Source organism: Pantherophis guttatus, chromosome 3, assembly GCF_059756535.1.
Source record: "Pantherophis guttatus breed Tessera chromosome 3, ASM5975653v1, whole genome shotgun sequence".
Lineage (NCBI taxonomy): Eukaryota > Metazoa > Chordata > Lepidosauria > Squamata > Colubridae > Pantherophis > Pantherophis guttatus.
In genome coordinates, this window is record NC_142065.1 from 82792859 (window position 1) to 82811270 (window position 18412).

An 18412-nucleotide genomic window follows, 5' to 3' on the forward strand; every position below is an offset into this window, starting at 1 on the left:
TGTGAATGTCCTAGAGTGGCCTAGCCAGAGCCCTGACTTAAACCCTATTGGAACATCTCTGGAGGGACCTGAAAATGGCTGTCCACTGATGGTGCCATCCAATCTGATTTAGCTTGATAAGATTTGCAAGGAAGAATGGCAGAAAATCCCCAATCCAGATGTGGAAAGCTTGTTGCGTCATAACCAAAAAGACTTGAGGCTGTAATTGCTGTCAAAGGTGCTTCAACAAAGTACTGAGTGAAGGGTCTGAAAACTTATGCCAATGTGATATTTCAATATTTTTAAAATAAATTTACAGACATTTCTAAAATTCTGTTTCACTTTGTCATTATGGGGTACTGAGTGTAGATTAATGAGGAAAAAAAAGAATTTCTGTAGCATCAGGCTGCAGCATAACAAAATTGACAAAAGTGAAGGGAGTCTGAATACTTTCTCAATGCATATTATCTTCGTATGATAGGCATATCACTGGCTGTATTTTTTATATTTTTTATTTACTATAAAAAGTTATTTACCACACTTGAGCAAGCTTATGATCAACACTTTTGAGGAAGAGTTAAACTTAACTGTTTAGCATTTGTTAAATCATGAAAAAGGTTTTATTATATAGTTACATATACACAAAGTTAAAATTTCAGTGAATAGCATCATTTCGAACATAATTAAATGGGACATCAACTGTAGATCATCTGATACACAGAAGTCTCAGAACGAGAATTAGTGTTTTTCTTATTTTTTCCCATACATCGCTCCCAATTTTACTTGCTTACACATAATTTCATTTTTCTTTTAAAATGCTAAGACACTCGTATAACATTTACACATTTCATACAAAATTCAATATACATTTTAGGTAGGAGTACAGTTATACAAATATATACAAAATAGATATTATTTGTAGTTAACATATTTGATCAAATTCATTAGCAACATTGTCAAAAACAAATGCACATAAATGTTGACAAAAGTTTTCAATCCTTTAGAATGAAGTATGACCATTAATTATATAAAATAGCACAAATAGAGGCTTTAGATTGGAAACTGTTAGTCTCCAGTAGTTGAAGTTAATTAAAAATAAGACACTCAAAATAATCAGATATTTCATATCTGATATTTCTAACGTGCACACATCCATCTTGATTGCAAATTGCTTATGGAACATAGTTGTTCACAGAGCATTAAACTATTGCACGAGATAGTTCCTTCTGAAGAGTAATGATTTTCCATATTTATGAACAGCAGCTATGGTTCTTGAGAAGGCAACAATTATGAATGCACATCTTCTAGCATGAGAAACGTACAAGGAATAGTAATTAATACTGTTAGAGTTATCAACCACCTCATATCTTCTCAGTCTACTGTATGGCAATAACGTCAAAGAGAAAGATTTGGCAAACACAGATGGAGATAGGTTGTGGCATCAGATAAGATGCAAGGACCAAGTCAACTTGAGTGCTTAATGCTAATTTTCTTAATTATGGAAGAAGCTCTTCAAGAATGAAAGCCAAACTTTTCACAGTGATCACACCGTAGTAGAATAAGACTCCATTCTTTTTTTATTGTTTTCCTTCTCAGTATTTGTGCTCAGTGATTCAGTGTTTTCAGTATCGCTGTCACTACTGTCTGCCACTGTTGGATTCCGTTCCATGTGACCAGTTCTGCTGTGCAAATGAAAATGGATCCCGTGTTCTTGAATGTGATTGGATATAAAATCTTCATCTGAAGAATGCAGTGATTCATCATCTCCTAACAAATGGTTCACGATATGAATCCCATCAAAAGTGTTTGTGCCTGGAAAAGTTTTCTTACTTTTTAAGCATGTGATCTGTTAAAAGAAAAAAAAAAAGAATTAGAGAACAGATCTTTTGTCCTCTTCATTTCTAGCTATGGATCAATCGCTGTTGGATTATGGGCTGCAATTACAAGAGTAGAGTTTCAGTATATGCAAGTCATTGCTCATCCTGTTTTAGAAGAATCTGAAACAAGATGAAAATATTATATGACTGTAAACTGGTCCTGAATAACTTTAAATAATGACAGCTTTGAAGAAAACATTCCAATCATAAACATGATCAATTAGACACTTGGGGCATTGAACTTCCTGAAATTGTTCATTATTGAGATGAATTTCAATCTCATCATTCCAGTTACACATGAATCATTTATAGTACTGGGAAACACGAACATCAACAGACTTGAGCTATGCAGAAAAATTACAGAAAAGAGCACAAAGTTTTATGGATGTATGGTTGCATTTTGGCTTTGGTGCATCATAGCCTGATTCTCAAAAGCATCTGGGGGATTCAGGGCAAAAACCAATTGTAATTTCATTTACGTTTAAATTGAGTTAAAAATGAATTTAGTTACACTAAGGATTGCCATTTGACAATAATTTTGGTGACCTCTGGCTGTGTATTTTATACAACTGTTTTGTTATGTTTTGCAATGTTCTACAAATACTTCCTCCTCACACCTTTATAAAACCTATTATTTTTATTTTATTCCTGTGCTTGATCATCTGAGAATGTGACAATACATACCGTACTTAATATTGATGTTAGAATATTGTAAGGAATTCTATTGACATTATTTAGAATAAATAAAGTATTTTGTCCTTTCCACTATGCAAAATTAAACTCTGCACTTGAAAAACACTATTAAAAGTCCAGACATGTCAATTAATATAACATTATTATTAATTAATGAGTAGGTTTAAAATATTTACAGCTTGTAGGTAATAGAGCTAACATTCCAAACAAAATGCCTGTTGAGGACGAGAATAAGTTGTGTTCTAGAAATTTTAAAGCCCATTTTGCTAGCTTGATTCTAACAAGTGCAAGTGTCTTTAGGAAATGAACTATGCCATCCACTAATTAGATCTAAAATGAAAAGCGTACACACTCAATACCTCATGCACAGGGTCTTAAATAAGATGTTGAACCATAAATGGTGAGGAACCACTGAAAACATGCTTCAGATGTTAAAATCATAACATGAAATTACAACAGACTTTGTATGTAAAAGCCCAGAATTACACAATGCTCAGAATAAAATATTTAGCAAGATGTCCCATTTTAAGACTCTTTGTCTTAGTAAGACACCCCATTATAATGAGAAATAATTTTTGGAAAATGCCAGGAGCCTTGCCCAAATTAGATACTCCACAAACAAGACTGCAGCATTTTCAAATTCAGATTAGAATTTGGTAGACTGTGCCAGAGTTTAGGAACTTCACACTATGGGACCCAAATTTTAACAGCTACAAAGCCAATAGGAAACTGCAATTTAGTAAGATCAGAAAAGTCATCCATCTCTACTTTAAGCACTATCAAATTGATTGGACACTAATGTCCACTAAACTTTGTGAAGTTTTTTTCCCCCAAAACATTAAAATGGAAACACCCACCCGCGTGCAAATTATCCTTAAGTAACCTACAAACTATCTCAGTATCATGAAATATTGAAAAGAAATTGAGAATAATTTCAGAAAGGCTTTTGACTTTTTCTTCTGCTGATATTCTTCTTAAAGCCAAATTAAATTATCAAATTTTGGCAGAATTAAATACTGATCTTTCTGCATTCAAGGTACAGTACAGTGGAGAAGCTGATAAAACAGCAATATCAGCCATACCCTACTTGAGTTTCAGTTACTGCTCTGCAGACTGGAAATTATCCTGAAACAAGAAATACAGCTGGAAGTGTGAGACACATTCTTAAACTGACCGGATGCTAAGTATTAAGATTTCTTTAAAAACATGTCCTATTGGCTTTGGCTCTTTCAAATGTTAACACAAGGAGATGACCTTAAAGTAATGGTGGGCAGGAAAAGTTATCCCATTCTGGAGAAAGTATGGCAACAGAATGGAAATGTTTTCTGCACCAACAGCTGAAGAAATACATACTGTATAGAAAAGGAAAGAGAGAGAACCAGAATTGGAAGTAGGCCATGCTTTTAAAAATTATTTGGGAGAAATGTGGGTTGTGGAATAACTAAGGAAGAATATTTGGATATTTCAAAAAGCTACTATTGGATAGAACTCTTGTTCTTGCAGTGCTAGCATAAATCTGAATTTCACATCTAAAGTGATGGGCAGATAGATTACGAGTATGACAGAACATCTGCTTTTGTATGTTTGGAATAAAAGGGATGATCCAGATGGTGTGGATAAAGAAATAGAAAGATTAACCAGTCAAGTTTCTTTCTTATCAAGCTTAATTCTGGATGAACTTCATAAATATGTCCATGTAGTTTTCCTGACAATATATGCAACTGGTTTGCCACTCCTTCTTTTCAGATTTTTTTTTAAAGCTTCCCAATTTAGCCTCCAGCACTGGGATTCCATGATGGTCTCCAACCTACATAGTAACTAAATCTGATCCCACAGTACTTAGCTTTTTAAGATCAGCCAAAGTTAACTAGATGCTGCCCACTTAGATGGATTGAGTGCCTTAACTTAAGCATCAGAAAGGTAGTTGGCCAAAACCACAGGCTACTATTACCCCAACTACTTGTAGCTTAAATAATGTTAGCAGTAATGACAACTGATTTCCCTACCAATGTCTCCAGTCACTTTAGAAAATGCAGAATTAAGAAGTGAACCAAAGGACCTACAAACCCACATCTGCCACACTGAATCTGGTTATCTTCTTGAGAACACAATATAGCCATGCTCCAAAAAGACAGAAATTCATACTGCTTGAACTTTTTCACAACATGCTCTTCTTACCTGTAGTTGACTGTTACACCCAAACATAAGCAAGAAGAAAAAGATAGCAGAGAAAAAAATTAGAAGTATTAAATCATTTTAATCTAAATTTTAAATGCAACAAACCAAGGCAGCCATTTAAGATTCAAATGCTCTAAAAAATATTATCAATGGCCAATATGTTACTTTGGGGGAAGGAAAATACAGTCTAATTACAAAAATTCCTTAGTTCAATGTTTTCTTTCACTTAAACAACAGAAACAATATATTGCCATAAAGAAATTTCCAAGAATATACGCTGAAGAACTATTACCCCTATTATAATCAGAACTGCACCTTAGTGATGGTGCTAAGAATTGTCAAAAATCTGTGATTTTATAGATTTAGAATTTAACCCACTGTCTAAGATGTTTCCACCAACTTCTTTTACGTCCAAAAATAGAAAATATACACTCTGGAATTATTTACAGTTTCTGTTGCTCTGATGCACACTGGTTACTCTAAAATTAAAATGTAGGCAATGCAAATTCCAGTTAGAGATCCATTGCATCATATATCTTTTGGTTCTCTATTTGTGAAACATTGATATTTCTCTTCCACAGTGTTTAAAGTGTTGAGCACAAATGATATAACTCAAAAGTACTTTTATTCATCCGCACTGTGAAAGCTATGCAATATGCAAATTGTATGTCTGTATAATTTCTTTTTTTACCTACAGTTTGCGTGTGAAGCTTTCTTCCACAGCTTGTTTCTCTTGATAGCAACACAATTAGGAAGCATACTATTATTACCGAGATATAATAAAGCAGCCCTACCTCAGCCAGCATCAGTACAAAAAACAACAACTGATTAATCAGAAGGAGCCTGTTAGCACCTTTTAGACTGACAAACTTTATTAAAAGGCAATCTGTGTTTGTGAACTGTGATTCACCTCAACAGGTGCTCATGCCTTTTAATAAATTGTTAATCTCAAATCAAATCAAACTTTTATTAGGGGCAAATAATATGAAATTGTGAATCTGAAAAGGTGCTAATGGATTCATTCTGGTAGCTGTTGGCTACCATAATCAGTCTCCTCCTACAATATCTACTCTGATTATCTCAATAATCCTTGTCCAGGTGTGTCCCAAAAGAACCAAAATGCTGAACTGGGCCTAAAGGAAGGTGGACCAAATAGTAAAATAGCCATAAGTGTAATATCTTGTGGTGAGCCCTCTTGCTATTGGTCTATAGCAGGGGTCCCCAACTCCCGGGCCGTGGTTCATAACTGGACCACCGGAGAGATGGGTGTGCACATGAAGGTCCACTCACACAAGGGGTGGTAAGTGTGCACGCATGAAGCTCCACTCGCGCAAGTGAGTTGTAACTTCGAAAAGTCACTAAATGAATTGTTGTAAATCGAGGACTATCTGTATAGGCAATGTGACTGGATAACTGGATTGTGTAATAGTCAGTTTAATTTCCTTTAGCCCACGCCATATCTCAAAAGGAAAACTATTATATACCCCATGACCTAAGAAGAGGTAACAAATATGTTTAGTAATCAGGGGTGGGTTCTAAATTTTTTTACTACCAGTTCTATGGGCGTGGCTTATTTTGTGGGTGTGGTTTGGAGGTCATGTGACTAGGTGGGCATGGTTAGCTGGTCAGAGTCATTTCTGGAAGGTCCTTGCACTTACGACCAGTCCTCGCACTTACGACCTGACTCATTTGTTTGCTTATAACACTGATCAGCTGTAGGACGGGCCTTTGAAGCCCCGCAGCAAGAGTTTAAACAGTTTTTTTCCCTCCAGTCATCAGCTGGGACTCAGGAGGCAGCAATAGATTGGGGGTGGGACCAAATAAAATAACGTGGGTGGGTGGGTGGGGAGAACCGGTTCAGTGACGTCATATTGTCACCACTACCGGCTTGGCCGAACCGGACCGAACCGGGAGGAACCCACCACTGTTAGTAATGATTAATTCTCATGGCATATGTCATACAAATGAGATCCAGAATCAATTCACACATATTATTTCAGGCAAAAGCTGCTATTAATGTGAGCCATTCATAATTACTGCATTTATCTGAAATAAAGAACATATTTCTTCCTAAATAATTCACCTTTAAAAGGGAATATGGTAGTCAACTTAGATTTCCTGACAATACAACAATATACATAAGAGGTGGGTAGGGATTGGGTGGGAGGGAGGATTCTATTAATTTTCGGGGTGGTAGTGGTGGAAAATGCTTGCTTTTCAGGTAAGTGTTATCAACATAAAACCTGAATATTTGTAAATGGTTCAAATGTCCACAAATTATGATGATGCAGTTTTGTTACAGCTGAGCATTTGTGACACTTCACTTTTACAGAAATACCAAAAGTATAATTAGACTGAAAATTAAAGTTATGCATATCTTAATTCGGGATACATATTTATGTTCTAAACATCTGAATGATTTTTTTTTTTAAGTCATGGGAGTAGGTTTTTGCAGCTTTATCACTTATCTAAAGCTAAACAGCAAACCGGAAAAAAAAAGATTTTTAACACTAAGATGTTGTAGTGCTAGCTTGACAAAGATTAAAACTTGTGATACATTCAGAGCAAAATATTTCAAGTAAGTCAGAACAGGAAACCAATAACTTGATCAGGCAGGGTCATGACTTTTTGATCACTGTGCTAATACCATATAATCAAAAGTTTTGAAATCTTAATAGAAAGTATGTGATTGAAACGATAGCATGCAATCAGAAGAACATGTTTCAAACTCAATTCTATAAGCAACTTTGCTTATTGCAAAACAGATCCTAGCGCCGTATTATTTAGCACAGAGTCTTCAACCTTTGGGCCACGACCTACTACTGGGGCTGTGGCTTATTTGCAGCCGGGCTGCATAAGCAGCAGGCCAGGGTGTATGTGCACAGCTTAATTTGCACAAGTGCAGCTGCGTATGCACTTCCAACATGCCGCTCAACCGTCCAATTCCCCTCTCCCCCGCCCCAGCCGGGCCACCAAGCTGCAAAGATTGGGGACCGTTGATTTAGTCGGTTTGAAAGACTTACGCTGCTAGTAGCAAGTGTAGGATTCAACAGAGAATGATAATCCTCAGCAGCCATACTAAATTTTAAAGAAAATAAAGACATAGTGATAAATAACCTAATAAAGACGTGTAACGGAAGACTGCTTAAAATGATCAATTATGGTCTCATTAAGTCAGATTGAAAAAAGAAATTTTGTTTCTTATAAAATTGAGCTGAATTATAAAATCCCCATTCACCTATGATTCTTATCAGCATTATTTTTTCTATTAAATTTTTCTATTAAAATGTATATATTGACATATACGTTTCACAAACTCGTTCTTCTGTTCCTTGTCTCAGTTAGCTTCCAAAAAATATAGCCCTCTGTATTTCACATTGTGTAACAACATTAGCAACAACAACAAAAGAGTTATGCTTATTGATTTAAATTAAATTTATATGATCTCCCCCTCCACACCATGGAACTGGGGTGGATAATAATCAGTAAAAACTACCCTAAAATTACAAACAAAAATGAAAAGACACCATACTTGAAACAGCTTCCATTAGACTTCAGTTAATCAGGTGGTTTAACTATAGGAAAGCAATGAAAATACAGGTAGTCCCTGGTCACATGATATCTTAATTGATGACCACTTTGCTCAACAACTGAAGATCCCAGGCCCAATTGTGTTCCTAAGTTGAGGACTACCTGTAGACTGAAGTTTCTACCGTGATGGTGTCAGAGGGTGGGAAAGGGAAAAGAACTATCCAGTTGGATATGAATTATGTTAAACGTTTTGCCAATTATCTTAAACACAGAGCGCAACATGTAAATATTAAATTTGTAGGTTACACCTTCTTTCAGACAATTCTGGGGTAAATTAGAAAACAACATGGTTTTTGGATTCAATTTGGAAGGAGTGCTTCAAAATGCACAATACAACAAACTCAGTTCCTGTCTGTGATTTATTAAAGGAGCTACATCTGTTTCCAGCATCATCCTGTTACAATGGAAGTTTCTCTCTGTAGCAGCCATGCAATCATAGAAAATAAGGATGTGGCTGTTACAAGTCACAGACTGGGTGCTGTGTTCTCATTCTCCTTCTCTCCCGAAATGTGTCTTTTGAACGGAATCTGAGCTCCTAAAAATGGCACAAGAAGGGAGACTCTCTCTCTCTCTCTCTCTCTCTCTCTCTCTCTCTCTCTCTCTCTCTCTCTCTCTCTCTCTCTCTCACACACACACACACACACACACACACACACACACACACACACAATGCTATTAAGGCCCTCAACTTTAATAACTATCTGGCATGAACAGCAGCTCTGTTTTTCAAAAATACACACATCCTTCAACATATCAGAGTGAATAAAGTTACTTTAAAACCGAGGGTCCATAAAGCTGCTATGTTAGATTGGGTATTTGCTAACCACATGACCTCACAAATGCTATCTTATCGCATCACAGTTTCCTCAGACTGACCACAATCACTGAAAATCTAGACTCCACCAGCATAGATGCTCAGAATCTGACACGTAATAACAAAAACAGCAACTTTTAGTTGTCCAATAACTTTGCTGTTGTGGGAGGACAAATCTGGTGGTGTGGTCTTGTCTTACTGCATCTGCAAGATACCGTACAAGGAAAGCACATGATTTATTGTTCTGAAAGTTTTCTCCACAAGTTGGAACACTCACATATTAAATCTGAAAACATTTTTTCTCTCTCTTTGGTGTCAGAAGATCATGGAGCAGAAGAAGCTAACGTAGTATTATGTGTTAACATCATTACAACCGTATGTATAAATGTCAAAAGTTTGCATTATTTATTTAGGTTTATATAACCATCTATCTCAATTTCACGACTCTGGGTGATGAATAGCAGTTAAAAACTTAAAATTAACTTAAAATAAATCAATCCAAGCCATCAACACAATCATCCCAAGGGCTCTGTCACATCTCCAATGGCATAACAAGGTCTTCAAAGATGGCCGAAGGCCACCAGGTTGGGGCTAATCTAATCTTTCATATGGTGATACTCCAAAGAACAGGCGCCTCAGAGGAAAAGATCTCTTTCTGGGCCCTGCGAGATAGCACTCTTTAACAGAGGGGATCCATGATGTGACTCTTTTGCACGATCTCATGTGGAGAAATTCTTAGAAAACAGCAGGCTCAGATACCAAATTATATTAACAGCCAGGTTCTAAACCATTTCTTCAAAGATTACCCACAATACTTTGTACTGACACTAAGTAAAGGATGAAAGCTAATGGTGCACTTGGTGTAATAATTGAGTCAATCTCCTATTAACAACTTGGTTATTTTATTTCTGGATCAACAATTGGTTTTTGGATCTTTTCCTAGGAAGTCGTACGATGTTATTCAGTTGTAATGGAACTAAAACACATATAAAAACAACTGTGTTTTGTAATTTTAAGAAAGTAAATTTCACATATTCCTATTATTTAGCAAACTCGCAGCCTGCGGGCCAGATGCATCACACACTGGCCACCCCCACTCCGTTTTGCAAAGGGGGAAAAAGTTGTGATATGTCACATGACAATGTGACGCCCCGAGTTTGACACCCCTGTTTTAGCACTACCCGAGAATCCCCTTTTTTCTTATTTAATCTAAATAATTTATCAAAGTAATTATTTAGCATTTACAATCGTCTAAAAGTAGAACATTTCATCTGTTCTACAAAAGCCCATTTTGTTTCAACAGAAACATGATCTGAACAAGAGATAACAGATCTATCAGAATCTTTTACTAACTACATTAGAAAAGAAACATCAGAAGAGTGATAGTATAAGGTTCATTGAGGATAGGAAGAAAGAATGTTTAGCTTTCAAGTTTAAGAAAAGGAAGTGAGATAGTTTCAGAAAAGAGATCCCCTATCTAAATAATCTCTGCAGGTTATTTATCTGAAATGATTAAAAGCCTTCCATTAAAGAGATTCTAGATATCAATCAAATGTTCTTCAGTTAAACTTATCCTTATCAGAAGGAAAACCTGCATCTGAGCAATTCTGGCTCTAGATTTTGTTTACTTGCAGATCCACAATCAAAAGAATAGTTAAAGTTATAATAAACACTTTTAAAAGAAATCTAGGTTTATTGCTTACAGAAGTGAAATATAAAAAGGTCACATAAGATCCTTCAACTACTTTTCACAACAATTAAATATAACATACCTACAGATATGAATTTACTTTAAAAATAGGGTTAATTACTCTGTTCTCAACTTATAGCTGGTCGTTTAGCAACTATTCAAAGTTATGACAGACACTCCAAAAGATACTTATGACCCAGTTCTGAAGTTCTGATGGATGCTGCTTCCCATAGTCATATGACAGCATTTGGGTGCCCACCAACTAGCCTGCATTTATAGCTGCTTGCTTGTAGTATTCTGTGATTATGCGACAGTGGCTTTACAATGTTTTTGCTGAAAAACAACATTTATTTTTGTTTTCAGCAAAAATGCCCAAAAGCAAACAATGAGTTTGCTTAACAAGTGTGGAGTTTGCTTAACAACCATGGATCAAATAACAAACATGGTGATTCATTTAATGACTGCCGCAAAAAAGGTCAGACACATGGTACCCTACTTTATGACCGTCACGACTTACAGTTGACTTATAGTCTCCATTATGGTCTTAAGTTGAGAACTACCTGTATATTTATTTCATATTTTTATAGAAAAGATCTCTTTTAAAAAGAGGCTACCAATACTTCAAATCGAGGAATATGTAAAACAGAAGGCATAAATAAGTTACACAAACAAAACCACAGAACAAAAATGTCTGTTCTAATAGAGGAGATGATTGGCATTACAAATCAGATATGGTATTGCTACTGGATTTACTGCTGCTTTTACTATACAGAGAAATTATTGCCTGAGAATTAAAAAAAAGAAAAGAAAAAAGGGGAGGATCTAAAAACACTTCACAATGCAACTGTCACAACCTGAAAATCCAGGATTTTTCTTCATTCTATAACTGGAAACCACTATTCCTTCCTTCTACTTCCCAAGAAACTTTGTGGTTTGCCAATGTAGCCTGTGGGCAATCTTATCAATTCTAATCTTATATACCACTCCTCTAATCTACACGACACATTTGTTCCTTGGAGTATCCAACAGGAAGCCAAAACAACTGTTCAGGAATGCAGAACATATGTAAATGGCACTAACTCCAATTAAGGCAGTTGATAAAATTGAGAAATAGTACAAATGAGAGAATAATAATACACATATTTTTAATTTGGACTCAATCTTTTCAAGAGCCAACTGAATCAATATATCTTCCTGAAGAGGCCTGTTTTTGTATTTGGCTCATGCTGGCTCATTTTAACATTTATGATAGTTAGCAGCACATAAAAAGGTAAAAGTTCCCCTTACACATTTGTGCTAGTCGTTCCCGACTCTAGGGGACGGTGCTCATCTCCATTTTAAAGAGCCAGCACTATCCGAAGACGTCTCTGTGGTCATGTGGCCAGCATGATTAAACACCAAAGGTGCACAGAACACTGTTACCTTCCCACCAAAGGTGCTCCCTATTTTTCTACTTGCATTTTTTACCTGCTTTCGAACTGCTAGGTTGGCAGAAGCTGGGACAAGTAATGGGGGCTCACCCCGTTATGCGGCACTAGGGATTCGAACTGCTGAACTGCCGACCTTTCGATCGATAAGTCAGCGTCTTAGCTACTGAGCCACAGCATCCCCATAGTAGCACATACTTACAGTCAAAAAAGGACAGTCCAGATATGGATGCAGGTCACTAAACTGATCCTTTCCAAAAGTTGCTTTGCAAAGGTTCCCAACTAACGAAATGCAGGCACTGTGGTTTATGTTATAGTACGCTACATAGTTCTGACATATTCTGGCATTTACTGAATGCTGGAAAAGCAAGCAATGTTTGTTTCGACAGTTTCAAGTCCATAGATATTTCAGTTATTTTACATATCCCTGCTGCCTCCATGCCTCAGCAGATGATAACACCTGGCTGGCCTTGGCTGGATTCAATATACCAGTAAGATGAGGCCTGACAGTACTTATAGGTGGGATATGAGTGATATTTGTTTCAATTCTGGCTACTATTGTCTTGTAAATCAGTCCTAAAATATTCCCCCTTCAGGGATATTGACTTGAAGAGATGCAATTTTCTGAAATGGATAATATACTGTTTAAGCATTGTTTCTTTCCAGTGTTTTGGCAAAGTATTTATTGCTACCTAACCTTACTTTGCACCTGTTAACACCCAATTTGCTATATTAGTTCATATAACAATCACTTTAACGTGAGCAATATGTTTCCACTCCCTTTCTCGAGGAGAAACATTTGAGGTGCACGCATACAGCTCATATTTATTTCCCATACGATTACATAATTTATGTACTCTGAGAGCGTATGCACCAAGAGAAATTCCTTGTGTGTCCAATCACACTTGGCCAATAAAGAATCCAATGCAATGCAATGCAATGCAATGCAATGCAATGCAACGCAACGCAACGCAATCCTATCCTATCCTATCCTATCCTATCCAACCTGGTTCCTGTATGTACAAATTTTTGTACCTATTTTTGTGTATCTTAAAAGAAGATGAGCTTAAATTAGATATCCATGAAAAGCATGGCTAAAGTTGGGGAAAGAAGAAAATAATTGTTTCCTTTTTACTGTACAGTGGTACCTAGGTAGTCATTGTTAATTGGTTCTGGGAGATGTGATGAATACTAAAAACAACGAATACCAAGCAAACCATGTGACTTACATGACCCTGTGTTTTGGCTGGGAAGAACTTTCTGTCTGTCCCCTTTCCTATATCAGCGACCTTCCCAGATGGCTGACTTCCTGTTCGCCCTCTGCAGCTATCCCCCATTTTCTTTTGCAGTGACCTTCCCAGCATGGCTGTCTTCCTGTCCATTCTCCCCCTCTTTCTACTGCAGCATGTTGAGTACCAAACAAACAACAAGTACTGGGACAACATTTTCATGTCAAAATGCATTGAGTACTAAATTCGGCAAGTTTTGAAGTGTCAAGTACCAAGGTACAATATTTGTTACTTAGAAATTTATATGCCTCATTCTACAAATAAGACTTCTGTATTGACGAAATCGTGTTTTCATACTGCATTCAGCAAACACAATGTATTTACTTAAGTCACAATCTATTAAATCTGGTTTTTACTGAACTAAAATTTTGTGAAGATTTACTATTAGAGGAATTAAATTCATATGAAAGAAAATGTTATGTCAAACTGCAAGATTTCCTCATAGTACATCTCACCAAGCTCAAGGCTGACTCAGCCTTCCATCCATGCGAGGTCGGTAAAACGAAGACCCAGATTGTTGGGGGGGAAATGCTGACTCTGTAAACCACTTAAGAGAGGGCTGTAAAGCACTGTGAAGCAGTATATAAGTCTAAGTGCTATTGCTATTATAATTCTTTTGTAATTTCCAAAGACAATCTATACATGTCTATCTCTTCAGAAAAGGCAGGGTATGCTAGATAAATAATATGTTTTATGAAATAAACTTTCTGAACTTTTTAAAGAGGGCAAAATGATTTCAAGGTCAAATTGTTAGACTATGCTATCATCCTTCCAAGTACTCAAAAAAAGAAAACTCGGTCAGCAATTGGTAAAAACAATACTTTTTGCCCAAATATAACTTTCACAAACTATCCCATAGGATAGCATCTCATTATTACCATGTGTCACAGAAGCAGAACTTTAATGGCACAAACAGATAATCAATGCTAAAATCTAGGCATACATGCCAAACAGTAAGCCCCACTAAACAATGGAATTATTTCCAAGAACAAAGACACAAGACTAATTAATCATACAATTATTTCCAAGCATAAATAACCCTGCCTTTTTTTTTTTTTTTGAGCTTTCTATACGGTCTCCCAAAGAATATTAATAAAAAGTTCTAATTAATATTGATAAAAATCACTTTTCTAACCACAAACTGACATACTATTTTGCCTGGATACATGCTGCAATGCATATTCTGCTCAATGTAAGAACACGTAAAGAGACTGCAGATGTAGAATGAGGCAAGTTATTTTCAGACATGCATCTGAATCTACACCATGACTACTGTTTCCAGTCTGATACATATACTTGTAAGCCAGGTTATTAGTTATGGGAGTTCCTGTGTGGGAGAATATGCATGGTGTATGATCTGAAATTTGAGGGGTGTGTGTGTTCTCAAGTTGATGAGGGGGGAGGGGAGAATTTTATGGATTATATTTTTATTTAATTTGCTGTCCAAAGTTTCATTGTACACAGGGGCTGTCACATAATTTTGATTAATAAATAATTTAAAAAATGTTTGTAGCTGGACTACAGATTAATATAAGATGATTCCATACCAATTTGTCCCGAATCATAAATCAACAATCATAAAAAGTAGTAAAATGATTATGGGTAATATTATGGCTAAAGTCAAAATAAGCTTTCTACTGCCAGGCAACTTATAAAAAGTCTAGGTATTTTATATTCTTTATCTGATTTAAAAAAAAAAATGCATACCAGGAGTATAACGCTTCCACAGAAGTATTCTGATCTCTTACCATTCACTATTTATTAAGACTGAAATTCTAATGTCCATATTTTTCAATATTTTATAGCTGAGCTAGTTAAATATTTCCAATTGACTAAAATGATCCTATCAATTAAGCTGAAACTAGCACTTATCGTAAGGGCCCATACTTCTACAAATTTAGCTCTCAGAAAGAGGACAGTTTTAAAACCAGGTTGATGAAAAAATATTAAAAGTCTAAAGAGGCTCTACAGAAATTTTAGAAATAAGTGCAAGCATAATCAAGTTAGGTTTTATCAGAAAGACACTTCCTCATCTGTTACAGAGCAAAATTATCCATGTTTAGTATTTTCTTATGAAATGAAAAATTTAAAAATTCTGAAAAAACAAGTTACTTGGAATCAGCAAATAGAAGAAACCCAAAGTACAAGTTACAGAAAAGGAATTTAAGTGAGCAAAAATGAGAGCTTACCTCATGATTCAACTCTGCTATCTGATCTTTCAATTCTCTAATATACTGAGTAGAGTCGGAATTATTAAGTTGCCCTTGAATTTTCCCTTCTTCTTTCTGTTCAGGAAAAGGAAATAAGTATATCACATCAGATCCAAAACTTTTATTGGCAAGTTTGATTTAATACAATATTTTCCAAAATGGATTCAGAGCTTTCCACAAATACATTATGGAGATTTGTTATAGTTCTAATGATTAATGCCTTAATTCATAGTGCATTTCAATGGCTGATAAAATGTCAAATGAAATTGACTGCAAGGAATGAACAGTTTTAATTCTTATATGTGAAGATCTACTGTAACAAGACACATGTATTCCCTAAATGGAAGAGCTGTCAGCTGTCCCATTTAGGGAATATGTATATATAACAAATGTTTAAATGGATAGCTATACACTCTTGCAATTTAGTTTTCCTAGCAACTGTTGCCATTTCATTAAATCCATATGAAAGTACCCTAAAGAGACAAAATACAAGAACTGCTAATCTATTTTCAAGTTACCCATTCCACTGAGACAAACAAAAACTATGAGCTAGGTATAACTCACAAAATCTCACCAGGCGCAAGGTTGACTCAGCCTTCCATCCTTTCAAAGGTAGGTGAAATGAGGACCCAGATTGTGGGGGCAATAAGCTGACTTTATATAAATATACAAAAGTATGAAGGCTATTGCTTCACGCATTGTAAGCCACCCTGAGTCTCCGAAGGGCGGCATATAAATTAAAGCAAAAAAAAAAAAAGCCTTTTCTATATGGATCTGACTCCTATGTAGTAAGTATTTGCATTCCAAAATATATCTGATCAGTTTTGCTACAAATAATATGAAATGAAGTCAGAATAAGCCAGTCAGCATAGTAAAATCCAAATACAGTCCATTGAATTAAGAGGAAAAGTATGAATTAGTATTAGGTTTACAAAGAAGTACATTCTCAACAGGAAACATAGTACTGAAATTACAGTATTATTAAAGATAACTTAAAGGTAAGAATACTTCAGAAGGACATGTTCATCAATTTATGGAAGCCACAAACTAAAAACTAAAGCAAGCGTTATCTCATGTAAGTAATGCAACAGAGATTGAAACCAATTACCCTTAAGTAATGTATGTAAATTCTTTCATAATGTTACTGACATTATGCTAAAAATAAAATGACTATTTTATATTCTAAGGGGTTAGCAAATACTTTCTATCACTAATGGAGAATCTTGGCTTTTTCTAAAAACTCCGGGGTGCCTAGCAAACCAAACATATATAATTAAATTATTAATTGTCACGTTCGTTATTGCAAAATGTTAGCAAATTAACATTTGAATTCTAATTCTCTTTCCTTCATTTTTATTGGTTTTTATTCTTGGCTTAACTTTTTAAAAACTTTTTAATGTAAATGGATGGATGGATGGAAGGAAGGCAGGAAGGATGGATGGATGCAGTCTCCTCAGTTCAATATCAGAGAGACCTCAATTACTCCTGGAGTATAACAGACTTTTCTTATGTTGCATTCTATTTTATACTTATGTTATGTTTCAGGTATGAAAAAAGTTATTTGGGGAGGGGAGGGGAACATATTCTGGATGTTTGAAATAGACCTGCCCTAACCCACACTGCCTCAACTTTTACTACAGAGTAATGACATTTTGTACTGAAAAACTAATTAAATTTATTCATCAGCGCAGTTGTGGGAGATTTGTGGCCTTTTTATGACTACGATGATTCATTCTGTACTTTAAAAAAAAAACACATGCTGCTAGAGAATGTTAAAAGTTTCCTGTAATAGTGAAAATGGAAATTCTGTTTTTAGACGTACAGGTCATCTGAAATGTTTTTGTGAGACTTATAATATTAAATAAAGATGTTCTCTCAGCATCTCTGGAGGAAGCACTAGGAGCAAATGCCATGGATGTCAGTATGGCATGTAAATAATATATGTATAAATGCAAAATTTGAATGATGATGATTGACACACATGCTGCCATGATTACATCATCATGGTTTGCTGCTTTTACTAAGGAAGATTCCATGAATTTTAAAGACAGATTTATTTTGTAAAGTAACATTTATTCTTGGCAAAAATAGCTTCACAACTAAATGGATTTTTTTGAGCTTATTAATGTTCCATAACATGTTCAATCTTCATCCAAAAGAAAATAGATTTCTCAGTTAAATATTAATGTTTTCTAATGTCAAGGGCAGGAATATCATATGGTCAAATATGGGGAAAGTAGGCATTAATCATCAGCATTAACCATTAACATATAATCCACATTCTGATAAAAATATTTATTCATGCAAAAAGACTAGACTGAGATCCTAATACAGGTTTAAATGCTCTCGGATGGGCTGAAGAGCTATAAAGCAGAAGAACCAATTTGGTCTAGTGGTTAAGGCACCAGCCTAGAAACTGGGTGACTGTGAGTTCTAGTCCCACCTTAAGATATGAAAGACAGCTGGGTGATCTTGGCCAAATCACTCTCTCTCAGCCCAACTTACCTTACAGTATTGTTGTGGAGAAAATAAGATAAAACTTTTACAATAAAAAAAAAAAAAGAAAAAAAAAGAAAATAAGAGAAACGTGTGTTGGATATATTTGCTGCCTTGAATTATTTGTAAAAATAATAAAAGCAGGATACAAACAAACCAACATAAAAA

At 35.4% G+C, this 18412-nt stretch overlaps 1 protein-coding gene and 1 long non-coding RNA gene across 4 annotated transcripts in view; one reads left to right on the forward strand and one right to left on the reverse strand.

Moving 5' to 3' along the window:
* Positions 1-576: 576 nt before the first annotated feature.
* EVI5 (ecotropic viral integration site 5) overlaps positions 577-18412 on the reverse strand; it is an 83426-nt gene continuing 65590 nt past the window's right edge. For 2 of the 3 annotated variants that reach the window (XM_034437238.2, XM_034437236.2), the window contains 2 exons: positions 15728-15823; positions 577-1825 (listed from right to left, as the gene is read on the reverse strand). In XM_034437238.2, coding sequence (XP_034293129.1) covers positions 1523-1825; positions 15728-15823 — 399 coding nt within the window. In that variant the 3' untranslated portion in view covers positions 577-1522. Of the gene's footprint in view, positions 1826-7750; positions 7806-15727; positions 15824-18412 lie in introns of all 3 variants that reach the window. The other variant, XM_034437240.3, reaches the window with a different exon arrangement.
* The window catches only part of LOC117677198 (uncharacterized), a 42597-nt gene continuing 33372 nt past the window's right edge, over positions 9188-18412 (forward strand). Inside the window, exon 1 of the long non-coding RNA XR_004594689.3 lies at positions 9188-9507. This is a non-coding gene — a long non-coding RNA (uncharacterized LOC117677198). The remainder of the gene's footprint in view (positions 9508-18412) is intronic.